Source organism: Otolemur garnettii, unplaced genomic scaffold, assembly GCF_000181295.1.
Source record: "Otolemur garnettii isolate 467f Iridium unplaced genomic scaffold, OtoGar3 scaffold00114, whole genome shotgun sequence".
Lineage (NCBI taxonomy): Eukaryota > Metazoa > Chordata > Mammalia > Primates > Galagidae > Otolemur > Otolemur garnettii.
The window spans coordinates 4,415,010-4,436,527 of NW_003852509.1; the positions used below are offsets into that span (position 1 = coordinate 4,415,010).

General features: G+C 47.0%; 1 protein-coding gene across 2 annotated transcripts in view; it reads right to left on the reverse strand.

The window, feature by feature from the left end:
• The window catches only part of ARHGEF10 (Rho guanine nucleotide exchange factor 10), a 95,674-nt gene that overhangs the window by 65,149 nt on the left and 9,007 nt on the right, over positions 1-21,518 (reverse strand). Inside the window, exons 2-9 of one of the 2 annotated variants that reach the window (XM_023517584.1) lie at positions 20,965-21,117; positions 19,984-20,271; positions 17,314-17,380; positions 15,447-15,523; positions 13,355-13,411; positions 7,052-7,215; positions 4,780-4,896; positions 1,821-1,935 (exon numbers count right to left, since the gene is read on the reverse strand). In XM_023517584.1, coding sequence (XP_023373352.1) covers positions 1,821-1,935; positions 4,780-4,896; positions 7,052-7,215; positions 13,355-13,411; positions 15,447-15,523; positions 17,314-17,380; positions 19,984-20,271; positions 20,965-21,117 — 1,038 coding nt within the window. The remainder of the gene's footprint in view (positions 1-1,820; positions 1,936-4,779; positions 4,897-7,051; positions 7,216-13,354; positions 13,412-15,446; positions 15,524-17,313; positions 17,381-19,983; positions 20,272-20,964; positions 21,118-21,518) is intronic. The other variant, XM_012809852.2, reaches the window with a different exon arrangement.

Sequence of the window (21,518 nt, forward strand, 5' to 3'; positions counted from 1 at the left end):
AGCACTCTACCCAGGGGGATAGCTTGAACCTCTGTCTCAAAAAAATAAAAAATAAAAAATAAATAAAATAAAATTTGGATACAGCTAACTACATTAAAGAATCCACAAAAATGGTGGGAATATACACAAACACAAGACCTTTTAGGTCACAGAAACCTGAGTTTTTCTTATTCAATGACCCACAATGCTAGCTATGCTGAAAAATCATCTATAAGGCTTAGAAAAAGCTGTACCACTGTCCAGGCTCCTCTCTCAGAGACTGAAGCCAGGGGCTGGTGGGACGGGCACACGGCATTTCTGAAGAGCTCCCCATTTAATTCTCATGTACCTCCAGGACAAAGACCACCAATCAGGCCCAGGTCCTTGGCTCTGCCCACACCTCTCTAACCCATCTCCTGAAACACCTCCCCTTAGTCCTGACCTCCCCTGACAGCCTGGACCAGGGCTGCTCAGACTAGCTCCCCATGGCGCCTCCTGGGGACTGTGTGGGTCTGCAGCTCTGTGCCCTGGGTAGGGCTTAGAGTAGGCACTTATATCCAGCTCACAGAACCCGGGCCCAGGTATGGTGCTGTCGGTGGGCAGACCACAGGCTGCGAGGCATAGAATGCAGCCCCAAATCCCACACTCCCCACCTCCCTGCCTTGCTTTCACGGGACTGTATACAAGCCACCTCCACAAAGGCTGTTTTTACTTGGTGCCCTCAGCACATGGCAGCACCTCTATTGGGACACAAACTTCAATGCACATTTTTTTCTTGTTTTTTTTGCAGTTTTTGGCCAGGGCTGGGTTTGAACCTGCCACCTCTAGCATATGGGGCCAGTGCCCTACTCCTTTGAACCACAGGTGCTGTCCACTTCATTGCACATTTTGTCAGAATGCACACACATGTCTCTGTCACCAAATAAACCCCTTGGGAATCCTGACTTCCCTTTCTCCATCTTGTCTGAAATACTGAGGACTTCACTAGGGGGAAGGAAAACGCGGCCTGATGAGTGTAAGCTCTGCCCACATGTACTGGCAGCACTCCTAGACCACTCCACGAGGAAATGTGTGATTGTAAAGTCCTTTCTAAGGACAGGTATTAGCAACACTAGCCACATACTAGTGCAGGATGGGAGATCAGGAGAGCTCGGAGAAATGGCAAAGAAACAGGATATTTACAGATCCAGCTCAGAGTCACAATGACCACTTTAGAATAAAAGACTCTCGACTACCTTCCACAAAACTAGATTTCAATTTATCAGTGCATAGAAGGTGCGAGAAATCCCTGAGACGCAGAATGACCCCTGCCTGCCCCTGCTATCAGTATCAGAGTACCTGCACATGGAGTCTCGTTTTTACAAACACACTGCTCAGGCTACTGCTGCCTTGATGAGGTTTTCAGAAAAGACTTAAAAATTCTAGTATCATCCCAAATCTTCTCGGACCAGGGTGAAGGTTTCTAAAGCCACCCTCCTGGCGTACAACCTCAGTCCCGGCAGGGCAGCGAACATACCTCAGAATGTCAGTGTACAGTAAATACAGAATCTCTCATTTTGTTTTATAAGGAGTGATACTGATAAGAGTCCACATGCAGGTAGACTCTCCCCAGACACCTGAGCAGATTTAGGGAAGGGGTAGGGGTGAGGTGAGGGGTTGGGGGGGCAGGCTGTGCTTTGCTGAGGAGACAGCAACAGAAGAACTGAGGCTGCGGCCTGAGACTGCACACGCTCTCGCTGCCCGCTGGGCACGGCCCTTTACTGGCGCAGCCCTTGATTTTCAGCTGGACGGGGACCCACAGAGCTGGGGGCATTCCTGAGTGCAGACTCACGGTCACGGACCTTGAGAAATGAGAGACTTAGTCCTGATGTATGAGCGGCCCCTCTTTACAGCTGCTTTGGTTTTTTCGAGCCCGTCCTTGGTTCCTTCCCTTGCAGCCTTCATGAGCTTTTGCATCTGTTAAGAAAAAAAGAAGGAAACACATGAGAAGTGGTGCAGATCAATAAAATGCTACTTTTAATTAATTCATTTTAAAAGAATACTGTCAAGTAGTCAGGGCTTGAAATACAACCTGAAATTGCCTTTTCAGTTTGGGAGTTTTCTTAGTTATTAGGGGGGTGTGTGTGTGTGTGTGTGTCTGTATATGGTTTGAAGCTATTTTTTGTTTGGTTTTGTTTATTGAAAAAAGGAAACAACAAACATTAAAAATAGAGCCCTTCCTTGACATGTTTAAAAACATTTCCTGCTATGTTTAAAAGTCAGTCTTCATTCTTCTTAAAATCACTTAACAAACAGAGAGAGCTTTGTAGAGGTCACAAATGGACATACTGAAGGGTACAGATGTCAAACAACTTGCCCCAAATTAACTAACTATAGACTCTCACAGTCCCAATTTAGCCTTTTAACATTTCCTCCAGGACCCTCCGTGGCTGTGTCCCAGTGGAGCTTCAGCCAGCTGCTCACGGGCCCCTTCATACCGGGATCATGTGGACCCAGCGCAAACAATGGGGCGGAAAGGCCAGGTCCAGTCTAGTGACTGATATACAGCGACAAATGAGCCCCCCCGCAGGGGGAACGGCCACAACCCTGCAAGGCCCCAGGGTTGGACATACCAGTGCGCGTGAGCTGGAGCTCTCTGGATCCTCTCTTAATGCTCACATGTGTCATAACGCTCTGGAGCTTCTGATCAACATGTGGGCATTTTGTTTCTAAGTATTTTTTCTTTTTAGAGACAGGGTCACTCTATGTTGCCCAGGCTGGACTCCAATTCCTGGGCTCAAGCACTCATCCCACCTCAGCCTCCCGAGTGAGGGGAACACAGGCAGTCGCCACCATGCCTGGCTCTGGCTTTTAATGTCTTATTCTTTAAAAACCTAACATCTGAGGCACTGGTTGCTGCTCACCGCACGAATCTTCTTTTAGAGAAAACCCAGATGACATGTTAAGAGACAAACCAATGTCCTTTTGCACCAACCCCCTCAGAGGGCACCTGCCTGAGTCCCCACAGTGGCCTGGCAGCCCTCTGCCCTCTGCGCTGGCCGTGGGTGCCCTGCTGACAGGAGGCCCAGCCCCAGCCCTGACCACATCTGCAAGGGCTTGATTTCCAAATGCTTAGAGCAGTGATTTTTCAACCGATGTGCTGTGAGAGGATCTTAGCGTGCCATGACAATTTTTAAAGATCACTAATTATTTTCAAAAGAAGCTCAAAGCACAGTAAGTAAATTCTTTCTTTTACTTTTTTCTTTTTTCTGATCAACATAATTTAAGTATGCCACAAAGGTTTAAATATGGGTTCAAGTGTGCTGTGAGATTAAAAAAAAAAAAAAAAAAGGTTGAAAAACACTGGCCTAGAGGCTCCACTCTACCCTCCACCCCATCCTCCTAAGGGTGACCCCTCCAGCCACCACTCAACACGACAGAAACACACCCCTGCCTGCCTGCCTGCCTGAGCCAGCACCAGACTCCACTGCCCATCTACCTTCTCTTACGGAGATGTTAAAATGTCAAAGGTGGGCTCCCAACTCACACATCCCTCAGCCCCAACAAAGGATGGCTCCCTGCAGCCCTATCCTGGCACCTCTCCCCCACGTCCCGGCTTCTGGCCACCACCTCATGGCCCTGCCCTTCATGCCCTGCCCCAGCGTCTCCTGCGGGCTTCACAGCAAGGCGCCTCAGCTAGTTCCTTCCTGACACCTGCTTCTTCCCACCCCAGACCTGTCCTGGTCTCCAGTCAGCCCCAGTCAGGTTCCCACCACACTCCCAATCCCCAGCCCCCTGCAAAGCAGCCAAAGACCCTGGGCTCTGGGAATTGAATTGCTTCCCAGAGTCATGTCTCAGCCAGGTCTCCTGTCACTAAATGATGAGAGTCCACTGGACCAGGCCACTTGCCTGTCGTGGCCTTCACTGCTGCCCACATCTACGTGTTTCTAAACAGTACCATCCACTGCCCGGCGCTGGCCCCCTCCCCTCCACTCCAGCTCTAAGGGGCCCTCATCCCTGGAAAGAAACCCAGGCTGCCTGCCACCCCACAGTCCTGCTGCCTGGGGTCCCGCAGGGAAGCCAGCCATGCATAAGGGGTACCACGATTCTAAGGCGTGGCCTCCAAGAGCCTGACCCCAGGCATTGTGCAGCAAACACACTGGTGGCCGTCCCAGCAGACATTTGTAAACTGACTTCCATTTCCAGGGGAGTGTCATTCAATGCTTATGAATAAATCACAGAATGTCAAAAGGACAAAAGATCAAATTGAAGCAAAAAGTACTTGACAGTGCTCTTTTAAAACACATCAAACAGGTGACCATCAGGATGTTTGAATCCAGCAGTTCTCAACCTTTTGAGTCCCAGGAGCCCTTTACACTCTTAAAAATAGTTGAGAATCCCAAATAGCTTTAGTTTATCAGGGTTTTATTTATCCATATTTACTATAGAAGTTAAAGTTGAGAAACAAATCTAATGTTTTTATAGCTCTTCATTTTAAAAAATAATAAATCTATTATATTATTATCCCATGGGCACAGCTGGACTCTGCACCCCATCAGCTGTGAGGCTATGCACCTTGTGGCCTCTGTGGGGCCCCCACTCACGTGTGAGAGGATGGGAGTGAAGAGGTTAACACCACCTCAGCGTCAACCTGACCCGCAAGGCCTCCTGGTGACAGCAGCAGCCCCTGGACCACACTTTGAGAACCACGGCTCTGGTAGCCATGAGCAACAGAGCCGCCTTGGTTTGTCTCCCTTTTTAAAGCACAGCCGGCTTTGAAGGCCACGCCGTCCCCGGGGCGCACAGGGTCAGCCACTCTACCTTCAGCTCGTGCTTCTGCCTCAGCTGCTGCACCTCCACGGCGCCCACTGTGCTGGCCACCAAGCCCCTCATCTTTCTCTCATAGTGCTCCTTTAGACGGCTTAGGTCATGGGACAGCTACAGCATAGAGAGACACAATCTTTTCACAAAAGGCTCTTTTTGGAACTTTGAGATAATCTTACATTGAAAGGACCTCAGCAGCAGCAGCTCAGGGCATTTGCACGCAAGCTTCTCTGGGGACGGGGTCCCAGGACCACATATGTTGCGTGAGAGCCCCAGTGACCAGCCCAGCTGATGCTTGGGAGATAAACACATCATCAAAAAGATGGATGCTATTTCAGATGAGCCAGACTGGAGACTTTTCCATGCCAAATACAAATAGATAAATGCAAAATTAAAATTTTACGTAAAATTTTTCATTTATATTTTGATGGATTATCAAATATATAGAATGCACAAAAAACTATTCTTTTATGTCAGCACCCAAGCAATAGATACTTGTATCCAAAAGTGTGCTGAGGGGTGACAAATTTTCGATATGGCCAGCACAGAGTCCTAGCAGTCTCCAAACTGATGGGGACAGGAGGATCCTCCTCCGTGTGGCCACAGAACCTCAAGTATGTGCTGCTGGCCCCACAGGTGGCTTCTGATAAAAATTTGAGACTGTTTTTGAGATGCCTTTTATAGCTTTATTTTGATAGTTTTTAAAATATGACTGTTCACACTTGAAAGCCTGGCTGTCCTTGTGGCACTGCCGCCGTGAACAGGCCTAACCCTCTCATGTGGCACCCTGTCTGCACCTGCCCCTCACCCTATCCCCATTCCAGGACACTGTTCTAGAGACAGGGGAATGCAGGAGGCAGAGGGAGAGGCCCTGGTGCTGCTGTTCTACGTTTACAAACCAAGTTTGTGCTTTCATTTGTCTCTTGTCCTGGCAGGGAAAGGCTGCTGAACCGTGGCCATCCCTAAGCAGTTCAGGGGCCTGGTCTGGGAGCTCGGGTCCAGGCTGAGGGCAAGGAGAGAGGACTTTCCTAACAGTGCTGGTGGACTCACCAGTGGTCCACACCTGACCCAGCCCTGTTTGTCCGTGGTACACCACGAAGGCAAAATTCGAGAGTGTCCCAGGCACAGACTGGACGCCCCACCTGCCAAAAGCTGAGTCCAACAGTCTATAAATCGCATTTAATCACAGGTTTCTGACTTGGCTGTATATGATAAATACCATCTTAGCCACAAAAAGCTACAATCACAGCTTCATTTGTTGTTTACATCTCAGCTCTAATAATTCTGGTGACACTTCCTGAACAAAGCTTGTTGATGACACTGGGTAAAAGCAAACTGGCGGATTCTCCCTGAGTTTTGTGAAAATAAGCTCACAGAGTATGGATAATCTCAGCTGCCCATAATAACTTGTAGACCGCAGGGATCGGGCAGCTCTCTCTAGGATTGTAGTCTCTGGTTATCAGGGGCTGTGCGGGTCATCACCAATGGTGCTGTGGTGAGGCCTCAGGTCAGTCTGTGTCCGACCAGCCCTGGATGTGGACTGCACGTGGCCTGCATCTGCATCTCACACAGAAAGTGCATGAAGCACGCTGACATCACTGTGGACCAGCACAAACCGACACTTTACAAACAGCCAAAGAAAACGCCAACAAAACACGAAGGCCGCACAGCGCAGCCAGGCACCACCGGAGCCTGGAAACCGCAACTGGAGATTCCCCTTGACAAGCCCCAACTCTAGGATTCGCTCCGAAATTTCTCCCTGGACTTGATCTAAAGACTTTTCCACAAATAAAAAAATAATTAAAATTTCGTCTAAGAAGGGCTCGTGCTGGAGCAGCTTAGAAGCTCTTGGCCTTTCACATCATTGCTTAGCGTCTATGTCTGTCCCATCTTTCTGCTCACAGTGACAAGCACAGGGCGGCTGTGTAAAGTCTCTGTCGTCTGTTCAGTGCGCCCAGCACGATGCACAAAGTGCAAAACACAGAGCACAAACAATTCAGAGAACAACTGTTCACTTTCTTAAAGTCTTCAAGTAGCAAGCTTGCCCAAGACCTTGTAAGTGACTTAAAAGTTCATAAAAGTCTGATTCCCCAAATCCCTCGCTGAATGAAATGACAGACTCCTTCTCCTTTGCCAACATCTTATGCTCCCCCCAAACTACACGACGGCTTCTTAACAAACAGCTGTTTAATGGAAATGTGAACTGCAATCCTATTTCACAGCCCTGCCCACGTGCTCACACACTGCTGCGTGCAGACTGGACACGTACCTGCTTTTTGTGACTGCTGCGCAGGAAGGACCTGGGAACCCCATTCCTGCACTCGGAGTCACTCTGCTCTTCGTAACTTTCAAATTCACTTGAACTCCACCCATATTCCAGGGAGCTGTTTCCGCCTTCTTCTCCGTTCTCAACATCATCATAAATCATTTCATCTGGATGCACAAATTCCAATATGAAGTTAAAATAAAGATTTAGAATTCACTACTGTTTTGTGCTTGTTTGTTGTTTGACCAAATCGCCTTGACTGGGGAGTTAGGACAAAGCAGAACGATCTGGAAGGGCAGCACGGTGCCCCACCTGTGCCCTGGAAAGGCAGCACCCACGGTGGGGACCACAGGAGCGGAGGAAAGCTCTGCAGGGGATTCTGCAGCCTGAGGACCACTGGTCATGAGACTCCACTGCCAAGGTCAAATCATTTGTCGGCCAGAGAGAACTCTCCACAAAGGAAAATCTTGCTTTATATAAATGTATGAATTATAAAACATTAGACAGATGATTGACAGATAGAAGACAGGCAGGTAGGTAGAGAGAGGACTGATCAATGACAGAGAGATGTAGAGACAGAGGGACGAACTTTACACATATTCAAGCACAGCACATGTAAAACTCACTTTGAACAATTGTAAATTTTTCTTTTGTGCTGAAAGTGGTCTAAGAAAACTTACAAATAATCTACCACTGTATTTAAGTGACTTCACCACACCAGTAATTTCAGAATTAGTGAAGAACACATCAAGTTCATGCCTTCAAATACAACAACAAGGGATCTGTATTTTGAAGTGCCGAGGGCCAGGTGCTCATCTGTCACACCACAATCCACATTCTGCAAAAGTGAGTAACTGAGCTGTGCTCCCTTGCAGGCAACCCTGCCCTGCCACGACAACACAGACCCAATACCACAGGCCGGTGCCTCCTTCAAACAGACGCGAGGGTCTCGAATGCAAGAGAAGCGACTCTGACTGACATGAACACGCACAGTGGAGCTAGGAAACACACATGGATTTTCTATTTCCAATGCTGTATTGCTAACAAGACTTTTAGAGAATAAAAATGGCATTCTACAAACTACCAGAATATCAGTGTCTAATTTCTGTTACTCAATCACACAAGCATACAGGTTTACTTTACCTAAAGTTCCTCAGATATAAGCGACCTCTTAAGAGTAACTTCTTTTTTAAATGATCATTTATGGATAACACAAGTTATGTGGAAGACAGCATTTCATGACTTAAAAATATTAATTTTATTACTTAGGCATCCACAATTATTCACTGAAATAAAACCCGGGCTTAAACATCCCAAGTAATTAAGCACTAATAAATACATTCTTTAGGACAAAGAGTGAGCTTAGTCTATATACAATGATATTCAAAAACAAACATTTGCTCTTATTGGAAATGAGAAATCAGATGTGACTTTGGAACCATGAAAATCCCTAGATTTTAAAATTAAATCAGTCTTCTAGTATTTCTCTGCTGAAAACAAAACAGACTCTTCACCTTCCTAATTAAAAGCTCTGAGGAGTAAATGTCCTCCCAGCAAAACCATGAAGGGTGTGAAAACGAGCTCACTTTCTAGATGGGCAGTGGCACCCCTCAGCGTGCCGCAGACAGGGACCACCAGCTGGGCACGCAGCAAAGTCACCAGCTCAGCTCAGTGTGAGGGTCCTGGCCTGCCAGCCTCCCATGTGGGGCTGCCTTGTCACTCTAACTAGAAGGCACCTCCGAGACCTAGTGTATAACTTCATGCAAAATATACCAATCATGAAACTTTTTAAACACACCAAAAAGCACAAATAACAGACATTGGCCTAAAATCCCAATGTTTTGCCCTAATTGTTTGTAATGCTTTCCCAATAAGGCAGAAATAAAATTTTATGCACATGGAGCTAAAGCCGCAGGTCAGTGTGTGCAGGCCTGACCCTCAGGTGCAGCTCTAAACAGAACCCGCAGCAGCAGCCACCGCCTTCCTCTGGATTTTTTGCTGGGTGCTGGTTGTGAATTGCTGCATGCCCATGTGCAGCCCACACACGTATTCACGTCAAGGCTATCTAACTACCCTCTGTTGATCCCCACCTACCGGGGCTGCTGGCCCTCCCAGCTCTCACTAAATACAAGGCCACCATAGAGGGGCACCCCGCCCACAGGCTCTGGCACAGGGGGTGTTTCTCCGGGAGAGGCACTTACTCTGGGCCACAGCTCACACTACCGCGGACTGAACATGTGTCCCCAGGGTTCACGTGCTGAAACTCTCACCCCCACAGGGACAGTGTGAAGAGGTGACTGGTCTGGAGGGAAGAGTCTCGTGCACGGACTAGGGCACTCATGAGACATCTCAAGAGCTGGTTCACACCTCCTGCCACCCCAGGAGGACACTGTGACAAAACGGTCACCAAGAACCAGGGTCTGCCAGGGCCTTGACCTCAGCGACTTCAGCCTCCACAGCTGTGAGAAGCGTGTGTGTGCTGCATGTGGGACCCTGTCACAGCAGCCTAGACAGACTTAAGAGACCAAGTTCACTTCAGCCAGGGAGGACTAGGTGTTCAAGACTGCCAGTGAGATGCTCCGGTGCAGGGAGAGCTCTCACACTGGTGGGCCATCGTGAGGATCAGACACTCTGCGTCCCCAGCCAAGAATGTGTAGTGGCTGACCAGAGGGCACGGTCAGGGAACCTCAGAAAAGGCACATATGAAGACGTTTGGCTCTGTGGCCACAGAAGTCCTGGGAACACTTGTGGGGTCCTTGAGCCTATTCTCCTTGTCCCAAGGTGGGGAAGGGGACGGTACTCCTTCACTGGAGGCTCAGTGGCCCTTGGCTGTGCCCGTCCAAGGGGATACTGGCCTAGGCAGGGCTGCTGGCACTGTGGACCTAGCTGTGGACCTTCTCGGCATGTTGGTTTCTGAGATTCCAAGTCGCATCTTCCGTGAGGGAAGGCCTACCCGGCAGGACAAATGACCCAGCACCACATTTCAGACTTATTTTTACATGGGCTAGCCTTTAGTCCTCTCTTTATTTGCAGTATATATTTAAATAACTACCTATGAGCATATTTATGGATAAGCACCTAGGAATTTTGTTTATAAATATGCCCCCATGTACCTCTGCCCCCAGCGTAAGACTCGTGAGGGCAGAGACTGTGCTGTCTGGCTGAGCCAGGACAGAGCTCTGTGTGTTAACAGCCCATGAAGCCAGTGTGGAATGAACATGGATGTCAACGATTTGAGCTCTCCACCAGTAAGTAAGTTTACTATAGATTTTAAGAACGGGTCCTTCTGTTATGTGTTTTTAATACCAAATCTTATCAAGTGCTTATTAAGCTTATATTGAGTAAGCATATGATTCATGTCCATTAATTTGGAGAAATCACCTTGAAAGAGCCTCCCAGAGCTCAGGGACTCCCGAGACAAGGGAAGGGGATAACATGGGCTTCTGCTTTGTGTCGAGACACTGCTGGCCTTGACTACCTGACACCCGGAGGCCCATTTCAGCACGGTCCCTTTGAGGGAGGGGCTTACAAGTTTATGCTCCCATCATGGAGTGGGTTAGAGGGCACGCTCTCTTCTGTTCTTCAGTGGGATAGTGTGGAACTGAGGAGTGTCTGTTCCCTGAAGGCTTGGTAAAGCCCAGGCTCAAACCGTCCAACTCTTGTGCACATTATCTCAGCAGCTGATTCAGTATCTTGAGTCATTAAAGATTATAGTTCTCTATTTGGGGTACAATTAATTTTTCAAGGAAATATTAAATTTCTTTTTTTTTTAAGACAGAGCCTCAAGCTATCCCCCTGGGTAGAGTGCCGTGCCTTCACAGCTCACAGCAACCAACTCCTGGGCTCAAGCGATTCTCCTGCCTCAGCCTCCCAAGTAGCTGGGACCACAGGTGCCCGCCACAAAGCCCGGCTATTTTTTGGTTGTAGCCGTCATTGTTGTTTGGCGGGCCCGGGCTGGATTCAAACCCGCCACCTTAGGTGTATGTGGTTGGCGCCTTAGCCGCTTGAGCCACAGGTGACAAGCCGAAATATTAAATTTCATCTCTGGGGCTGCGCCTGTGGCTCAAGGAATAGGGCTCCCGCCCCATATGCTGGGGGTGGCGGCTTCAAGCCCAGCCCAGCCAAAACTGCAAAAAAAAAAATAAATAAATAAATTTCATCTCAATGTTTTAAGTTCATTGACATAAAGTTATTTATAGAAGCCTCTTAAGGTTTTTGCAAATTCCTGCTGCAGTCACAGCCCCTTGGATCAATTTTTTCCTCCCTGCCTTCCTTTCTCCCTCCCTCTTTCTCTCTCTTTGTAATATTTCCAGCGACGTGTCTATTTCTGCCTTCTTTCCAAAGAGCCACATACTGTTCCTTGGTTTGGTTTTATCATTCCCGACTTTATCATTTCTTTCCTTCCACTCCCTTTGAATTTACTCCGCTGTTCTTTTATGTAGCTAAGTGGAATGCCAAGTTCCTTATTTTTCAATCTTTTTTAACATACACCATTATGTCTATAGTCATTATTTCAAATCTATCCTGTACATTTTCATTACTGTTCAAGTCAAAACTTTAATTTCCATTCTGTTTTCCTCTTTGACCATGAGTCATATACTAGTGTGACTTTAAATTCCAAAATATTTTTGGTTTTTACTGATTTTATTCAATTGTAATTAGAAATGAGGTCTGAAAACCAATTCTTTGGCATTTGTCGATATTTTCTTGAGGCCTGTGTTATAATTAATTTTTCAAAATAGTCCATGTGTGGGAAAAAATGCATATTCTGGAATTACTTGCTTCCAGGATCTACACATGACCTTTCAGCCAATCATACCATCGTATTGTTCTAATCTTCTGTAGTTTACTAATTTCAAGTCCACCAATGCCAGAAACAGGATTCTTAAAAATCTCCCACTCTAATCAAGTATTTATATTTTTCTGATTATACCTTTGCTATTTTTTAAAATATATATCTTAAGGCTATTCTGTTGGGTCTATACACATTCAAAATTGTTATATATCTTCCTTGTTAATTAGCCCTTGCCCTATGGCTTAATGTTGAATATATTTTTATAGTGATATTGGCAATATTTTGATTAGAATTGTCATTACATTTCTTTTTGTATCCACTTACTTATAAATTTCCCGTGCCCTTGTGTATCTCTCATAATAGCTTATGACTTTGCTGTTTTATCCAGTCTGGCGGTTTCTTTTACTGACAATTAGATCCAATTTATATTCACTACAAGCACCAGTATATTTGGACTTGTGCAATCTTTTTTCTTACAACTTGAAAAACGTTTTATTTTGTTTTTTTTTTATGTTTTCTTGCTTGCTCTAGATTGGGTTTTGCTTTACTGGCTTGAAAGTTAAATAATCTATTTCTGCTCTCTTAGCAGTTACCCATAAAATGTAGCTTGACTCACTATAGGAAAAAAAAAATCAGTATCTATACCCTCCTCCTGAAACACAGACTTCAGCTCAGCTGGGATGAACAACTGGCCTGCTCAGGGGCCAGCGCCTGGAGCCACACCCCTTCCCATGAATGAGTCCTGCCCTCAGTGCTGCCTTAACCTACACCTGGGGACATCCTCCCACATTGGTCACTCGGCTCTCCAACCGGTTCCACCGCCCCACGTCCTTCCAGGCTCAGCATCTTTCCCTGGATGTACAAGGCAAGACTTCCTCAGGGTCTGTGAGGGTAAATCTCCCCAGCCCTGTCTGCTGCTGCCTCTCCCTCTCTCTAAAGACTGAACGCTGGCCGCGGGCAGAAGCCCAGGCTGCCGCGGTGCTGTCCTCAGCATGGAGCACTCGGTCCCCAGGCCCTGTCCTGACCACATCTCTTCGTGGTGATCACATTTGTCCCTTGTTGCTGTGAAAGGTTTGCTGTGGACTTGGAGCTCTGTACCTTCCACTGTACTTGCCTAGGTCTGGGCTGACGCAGAGTCAAACCTGCTTTCACTCTATATTTCTGAAAATTCTCAATACCTCTTTATTGGAATATGACCTTTCCTGATTCTCTGCTTTCTCCTTCATATCACTTACAACATATACGTCGTTTGCTCCTGTCTTCCACATCTTCATCCTTCCTGCTTCCTTGGGGTAATTCAGACAACCACCAACATCAGGCATTGTAATATAAACACACACACGTGCACTGATGTTCTAGGACGAACCAACAAGCCGTATGAAACACAGACAGAGAGGACACGGAGGTTGTGCATCTAAGGATTATGTGCACACTGGACAGGCCTTTCTGCATCCAGAGACAAAGACCACTAAGCTGAAGCTCCTGAAATTCAATTCCAGACAAAATCAAACCTGGTTCAGAGTCTGAATTTTCCCTTGGAACATCATCATAAATGGCTTCTTCAGGATCTGGAATAAAAAGGGATGAAAACATTAAACACAGATCATTAAAAATGGAGCACAGGGGGGTTTTGGTTTGTTTTCTAAAAACAGAGTCTCACTCTGTCACCCTGGGTAAAAAGTGTGGTGGGTCACAGTTCACAGCAACCTCACTCTTGGGCTCAAGTGATCCACTCGACTCCCAAGGAGCTGGGACTACAGGTGCCCATTACAATGCTTGGCTTTTTTTTTTACAGGTGGAGTCTTGCTTTTGCTCAGGTTGGTCTCAAACTCCTGAGCTCAAGCAATCCACCTGCTCCAGCCTCCCAGAGTGCTGGGATGACAGACGTGAGCCACTGCGCCCGGCCTGGAGCACAGGTTTAATTAGATAGGACTATAGACTCCAGGATCTTACAATTATCCAGAGTTAGTTTATAAGGGCAGCGAATGGTCCTTTACCCAAACATAAGCAAAGCAGAATATTTTTTTCGTAATGAAGGACATAGCTCTAAAAGGACAGTAAAGTATCACTAATAAGGACTTCAAGTGTCCAGGTCAATTTTTGTGATTTTGTGTTCAATCACACATTTCTATGTGGCTTTTTCATAAACATTGTTAAGTTTATGAGATTAATGCATTCTGATATACAAAAAAAAAATAGGTTTAATCTATTCAGGCCTTAAAAAAAAAAAAAACCGAAATGGTGTACAGCGTTTCAGAAATAGCTCAGTGGAGCCCTGTGAGATGGGAAACCCCCGGGATAAACCAACCTCTCTGTAATGTTTCCTACCACCGAAGGCTGCGAGTAGCCAAATACAAAGCGAAAGCTGTTAAAAATATAGAAAATGTTTCTGAAATTCCATTATGTGGAACATAAGTGTTCTCTGAAATTGTAATTCTTTAAAAGGGAAAGAGCAGGGGTTCCACAAGCAAAACAATAATTCCGAGGATGACCACCTGGGAAACTTGGAGTTCCTATGATATTTCTAAGAGTTACATGCTTTTTATGTAAACTCATCTCATAAGCAACCTTTGTTAAACAAAGCTTCCAAAATATTCACTTATTAATGTGACAAAGTACAATACAAGGTATTACTGTGCTGAAAACTATAAAGGTAACCACTTACTAAGCAATATCAGAAAAACCTTAAATAAAACAACTTTTCCCTGACACCCAGCCACAGTACTATCACCGCATTGAGGGGGAGGTGCAGATCCAGCAAGATCTCCTCTGTTGTAGCCGTCACAGCCCGATGTTATAGACGCTTTCTCTTAATAACATTCATTAACTGCAGCCAGTCATTTCTACTCCTGGTCAATGACAATGAGGGACTGCTAGTTTAGAGAGCTGACTTTTCAGTATAGTTAGTTATACTAATTAACTGTCATGTGGGCAATAAAAATGAGTACTGAGAGAAATTTGCACAAATTCTACTTTGGAAAGAAAACTGCTAGCAAACAGCAAGATCATAATTTAATCGCCCTCCACCCCCAGCAGGATCATCCAGTTGTACTAAGATCTCAGCTTTGACAAAGTCATAATTAAAACCAGAATGAAACTTCCAGGAACTGACTGAATAATTAAGAGGTAACAAAGATGGTTCTTTCTACCTTGTAAGTCAATCATATAAAACAACCACATAGAAATTAGTGACCAATCGATAGTAAAAGGCACAATTAGGAAAGTAATCTTTCCTTTTCCTTTAAAAATTAAAAAACAAGTGAATCTAGCTAAGAGTATTTCAGGCTTAGAAACCACAGGTGGAACAGAAGACACGTCCCCTTCTGAGGGTGGCTGGCTCAACCCACTGACACTGCAGACACCTCCCAGGACCTGCATATCGGGGTACAATGGCCAGATGCAGCTCCAAAGTGCTAGAGAGTGACAACCGGGAAGGGAGACACACTTGGATGGGAAGCAGCGCAGCTTTAGAGCAGCCTCAAAATGTTCACGTGCTCAGCTTTTCTTAATACTGGATGTAAAGGAACGCGTGTAAAGTTTTGGATCTGATCTGGGACACAAGGACAGTGAACATCGCCCCCTGTTGGCGGTGGCAGGACTTACTCTCCATCCAGGCTGTGTTGGCAGGATCCGCGACCCAGCGGGCCAGGGCGCTGTCTTCTTTATTGACTTGATCTTCACTTAAAGAAAACAGACCGGACGTCAGAACACTGAACATTCCCTTCATGAGGCAGCTGAGAGAGTGTGTGTGTGTGTGTGTGCGCCACCGTGGGGGGTGGTGGTGGAATTACACACTTTCCCAGACGGTACTATAGGACCACCTCAGCTCAGATTTCCTCTCCTAACTCCACCAGTCAGTGCTCACAAATGCTCACCACATGCACAGCACAGGGTATGGGACTCTGGGGATATAGTGGAAATATAGTCCCTCCTCCAAAAGGCAGAACTGTCCTCTCCGAGGGCCTCTCATGTGGTACCTGATGCTGGATGGAGACCTCCCTCCCCGCCCCAGGCAAGCAAGAGCCCTTGCCAACCCCAAACACAGGTTAGTGGGAGAAAGAGACTAAGAGGCCATGGAAGACGGGGATTTCATCCCATGGGCACCCGGAAGCCACAGGAACACTCTATTCAGGAGTGACAGGACCAGAGTCATCACACAAATTGAGTGTCATTGACCCAGGGGAGGCACAGACACTGACAGAGGGCCCACAGCCGTGGTCAGCCCTCACCACGCTGTCATCCTGCTGGGAGCATCGTGCAAGGTAAACCAAGCAGCCCCCTGGAAACATCAGCTGAAAGGCAGGGACAGGGCTTGGTGACCACCCAGAAATACACACAGAACACTCTGGAAAACTCACGTAGGGGAGAAAAGTCATTAACATCTAATTACATGACAAGACATAAAGTGTGTCACCTCCCGCACTACGCAGTATGTCACAAGTTCTAAGGGGCCCTCAAGTATCTGAGGGATTTCCAGGCTGCAGACGCTGGAGGGCGGGCTCCCCTCACTGCGTGAGGGACAGTGTAGAGGGGAGGGTGTGGCCCTCCAGCAAGGTCAGTGAATTTGCCATGGAGAGAAAGGCCTGTCCTTGCAGTCTTTACATTTCAATTATACCTCCTGGGGCAGCACACGTTTATGAGAGACTTTACCTAACAAATGCAAGCAGTACAACCTGGTTCTTTGTACCCTCAACAATTCCCCAACAATAAAAAATAAATAAATAAATTATACCAAAACAGAAAGTTGCTGCTCCCAACAATGGTACAGGAAAGAAAAAAGAAATATGAATGGAATTAATTAATATGAATATAAATTATCCCTGAACGAGTCTATATGCTTAAAGTATTTCTTATTTTTAAAATCACTGAGGTTATTCTCACACTACATTTTACATCCCTTTTCCTCAAACCCATTCACCCTTCCGATGGACATCTTTTTCACAGTAGGTTTCAGACTGCCAGTGGTAAAAGGCCACCACTAATTTTTAATACTATACATAAAAACTGTAATTTCTTATAAAAGGTCCTGGCTGGATCAGTTTTCTGACACGATCCTGTATTTAAGGAAGGAAACTCCTTATTAAAGCAGAACTGCTCCCAGGTCCCCCTGCGTGCCTTTTAAAAGACTTCACACAGGGACACAGGGATTCTTCACAGGCTGGCCCAGCTGACCAAAACTGACAGTGTAGGATTCAGGACATGTCTGGCCATTGCAACTTGACACCTGAAATAAACTCAATTCTGCCCTGACTCTGCACTCCAGCACTGTCCCTGCATGCCCTAGGGACACCCAGGGGCCAAGGTGAGCCGGCAACTATGGGCCTGAGGCACCTCCGAGGTGAGAGACGCTCCCACTCAGAGACCTCAGGAGGAGATCGCCCGATGTCCAGCAGGCAGGGAGTACTTGGAAGCACTATGTTGACATCGCAGGACAAAAGCATGAGTCAGAACATAGAATTAATGAAGTTACCTGTTTGCAGGGTCCTCAGAGCTTAAAGAATTAAACTGGTGATCTTCTGTGACTTCCAGTGTCTCTGCTAAGGAAACGGAGAAATTGAAGCTGTTTTATACAGGACAAAAATGCTTATGATGCTGATTTTTTTTTAAGAGATAGGATCTCACTTTGTGACCTAAGCTGGAGTAGAGGACATGATCAACCATAGCTCACGGCAACATCAAACTCCAAGGGTCAAGCAACCCTCTGGCCTCAGCCTCAAGTAGCTGAGGCTACTACTGGCATATGCCACCACACTCAGCTAACTTTTCTATTTTTTGTAGAAATCGGGTCTCACTATGTTGTCCAAGATGATCTCAAACTCCTGAGCTCAAGTGATCATCCAGTCCTAGCCTCCCAAAGTGCTGGGACTATAGGTATGAGCCACCACACCTGGCCTAAAGTTGATTTTTTTCTTTGAAATGACTTCACATTTCCATTTCTTATCAACAATAGGCTGATCTGTCTAGAGAGATGATTGATAAATTTAGAAATTTTTAGCTTTTTGATAAAATGGATGAGGCCTGACAATTAAGTTTGCAAACTTGTTACTATGCACTTATGTTGATAGCACTGAACAAACAGCTCAGTAGTTCCAGAGCCCTGAGATACCAGTGTCGCAGAGTTGTGTTTGTGTGGACGTGTGGAGGTGTCTTGCTCAGTGGCATTCATTATTATTGCTGCTGTCACCAGCCACCCCACCAGGAAATCCCTCCATGAAATGAGATGTGTGTCGCACTGGGTGTCTTCCACGTGGAGAGGTGGGGGAAGGGGAGCGGGACCCAGAAGCTCCACCCAGACAGACTTAGGCCTCATCTCATTGCTGTAGGAGTACCCCGGGTGCTGGGGGGCCCCAAGGATAAACCAGGCAGCACCTGTCTCAACACGCAGGTTTGGGTCAGTAGGTAAAATACTAGGATCTGAGTCCCTCTGCGTGGCCAGGCTTGAGCTCCAGGCAGGGCCCTGTAACCTTCCACTGCCAGGCAAGGAAGGGCCTGTGCTGGGAGATGCCCAGGGCAGCCCAGACCATGCACAGGAGCTGGGAAGCCTGGGGGCTGTGGAGGCAGGAAGTTTAGGCCCGGCTCACCCTGGGCCCGGCGCCAGAATCCATGCCTTTCCCACCACTGTGGCAAAGAGGTCTGTGTGCTTGTGTCACCGAAGGATCAGAGGACAAACACAGGGTCACTTGTGCCTCCATTCTGGGGCTCACAATAGTCTTTATTATGGCAGGGTTTATAACAGGGTTTTATTGCTGGCTCTAGGTTGACAATACAAAAATAAGGAAATTGTTTTAAAATCATGCTAAATAATTCTAAAAATTATTTTAAATTATACTTGGTCATTTAAAACAACCAAGGAATTTAAAAATAAGCAAATTACTTTACAATAAACACATCTTCCGTAAGCACAAATCCCCCACGATCAGCACTCGGGTTTGTCGCGAGGTTCTTACTTGTTATGCTTACAGAATAAGCACCGTGGAGCATGGTGAAGTCCCAGGATCACTGCCAACGTCAGTAGGAAAAAGGGTGGGGAAACCTCTATCCTAAAAACCCTCTGTCGTTTCCAAAATTCAAAATCAAGACTTTCTCTAAAGAAGACTCTACTGAAATTTCCACACGGTGTGAATTATGTTTCTCCACCTCAGAGGTTGTTTTATTTCTTGCCAAAAGAACATCTGGCAAATTGGGGAATTCCTACGGTGCATCCTGGGCAAACGACATGGAAATAATTTTGGTGAGAACAGGAAGCATTCGGTCAGGGTACCCTGATGGGGCCCATTCTGAGGTCCACTTTTGCAGAGGAGGGTGGGTTCTGCACTTGGCTGGCCCCTGTGCTACCCGGCCTGTGGCGGGTGCCCATAGGAGGCCCTAGCTGCAGGCACTCAACTCCCATCCCAAATAGGAAGCTCTGCAGAAACTACTGACCCTTGACAACAGGCCCACGGGTGCATAAGAACGGCAGAGAACGGGCTTTTACGATAAGCCGTCCCACAGCCCAGGTGGAGGTGGAAGCAGAGGCACCAAACCACGCCCTGCCATGGGGTCTCGGGGTGCAAGAGGGAGGGAGGCACCTACTTGGTCACCAGAGGGCTGGCTCGGCCTTTGACAGGGACACAGGAATGCTGTCCTCTTGCATTCTCTCTGCACCCTCCTCACTCACAATGTCCCCGGAGGGCACCTGCAGAGCTCACTGGACATCTACAAGACCCCTTCCCCACTGGACTCTCTCCTTCCTCCGAGTCCCCTTGACCCCAGAATGAAGACAGCTGGACAGACTTGACCTCAGGAGAGCCTGAATCTATAGTCAACAAATGACTTTAGAACATGCAGAAACACAGCCACCCTTTAGTGACAGGGGCGAGAAAATGCATGAGATTTGTTGTGCAGTGGCTGGCGCAGGAATTGTCACATCAGTCCTCCTTGACAAGAGGGCCGCTACATTTGGGATCATGTTATTTCAAGATTTTCAAATAATACACTCTGGCTCTTTTGTGTAATTGTGTTCCCATCACAGCATAAATTCAATTGGGGGCTTATTTTCCAACTTTGCAAATAAGCATCTAAAACTGGGGGAAAGAAGGAGCCGGGCCCAGATGCTAATGGAGCAGGAGCCACTGCAGGGGTGCCGGAAGGGGTGCAGTACCTTCCTCATCCAGCGATGTGGTGCGCACGATGACCGGGCTGGAGTAGGCGGGCAGCAGCAGGGGCAGGCTCGAGGGGACAGCATAGCCACAGGGCACAGGCACCGAGTACCCGCTGGGCACAAGCAGACCCACACCCTCCTCCTCTGCACCGCAGTCCGCGGTTGGTGGTGGATCTTCCTGGAACGGAGTGATGTCAATGACAGAATATGGGTTCACTTTCACTGGGGCCACGAGTTTGGGTGGTTCTGCCGCTGTGATGCTGTCTGCTCCACGTCCATCTTCCCCTCCTGGAGGACCCAAAAGGGACTTGTCAGCAAACACACCTCCAAAAGCACAGGGTATTTTCTCCTGGGCTCGGGTAAGAAGGAGGTGGGAAGGCCCAGCTTCCATTCACCTCAAGAACCCTCAGACACTTCAGGGCCACTGTGCAGATGGGCAGGACTTGCAGAGAGCTGGTACCTTGGGATGAGACACACCCACCAGGTTGTGCCTGAGACAGCCCCTCCAAGGTACAAAGGCTGTAGGAGCATCCCTGGCCACACCACAGGGCTTTGCCATGGACAAGGGGACACGGTGCTGGTCCAAGCAGCACATCTGGCCAGCGCCCAGCCCACGTCCTGGCTTAGAACTATAACCCTCTGCATTAATTCATCTCTGATGCTTTTAGCAATTTATATGTGTACATGTAGTGATACAGTGATGAGGCAATTTTTGTCAGAAAATAGCAACACTTTTTCTTTATAAAATATACATAGAAAGAACAACGAGTCTAAAAATTATGGAAAATAGGGGACACAGAAAAGAAATGCCACTAAACTCAAAAAAAGTCATTTCAGATACACCACAGAGCAATCACACATGGCCGGCTCCTAGAAATCGTCCTTTTCCTACAATTCCCCTATCGGGTAGTGAGAACAAGGAGAAAATCAGGAGCACCTGATGGACAATGCACAGGCCACAGGTGGCAACCTGGGACTTACCTGTGGGCAAGGACCCTTCACCGGCGGCCTCGAGGCCCTCGGGCGCAGAGGCGGCTTCTCTATCAGCTTCCGGGATTTCGTCTCCACTGTCGAAATCGAACTGTTCTCCCTCGTCCTCCTCGTTGTTGTTGGTATCACACTTCACTTCACTTTCTAACGTTTAAAGTAACGTACATGACAATGTTAACGTCCTTAAAGCAAAGACCAAGGAGGCAGACAAACGGCCAGAAATGCTAACTTGCTCTACCTTGAAGCTAGCCTTCTACTGGGAAAAATCTGCTTCACTAGAATCTTGTATCAGCGTTTATTTCCTTTCAATAGGATCTAACAACTCATAGTTGGAAAAGAAAATGAAAAGAAAGGAAGGAAAAAAAGGACTTTTCACATTTTAAATACATATACCATGGACTTACAAATTACAAAGGAAAAAACAAATCTTAAAAATGTATTAAGCCAATGAGCAAGAGGAGGAATGTTTAAACCCAGTGATAGGCATGCACGCGATTTGACCACATGGGCAGGACCTGCCCATCACTCCCTGCAGTGGGACCTGC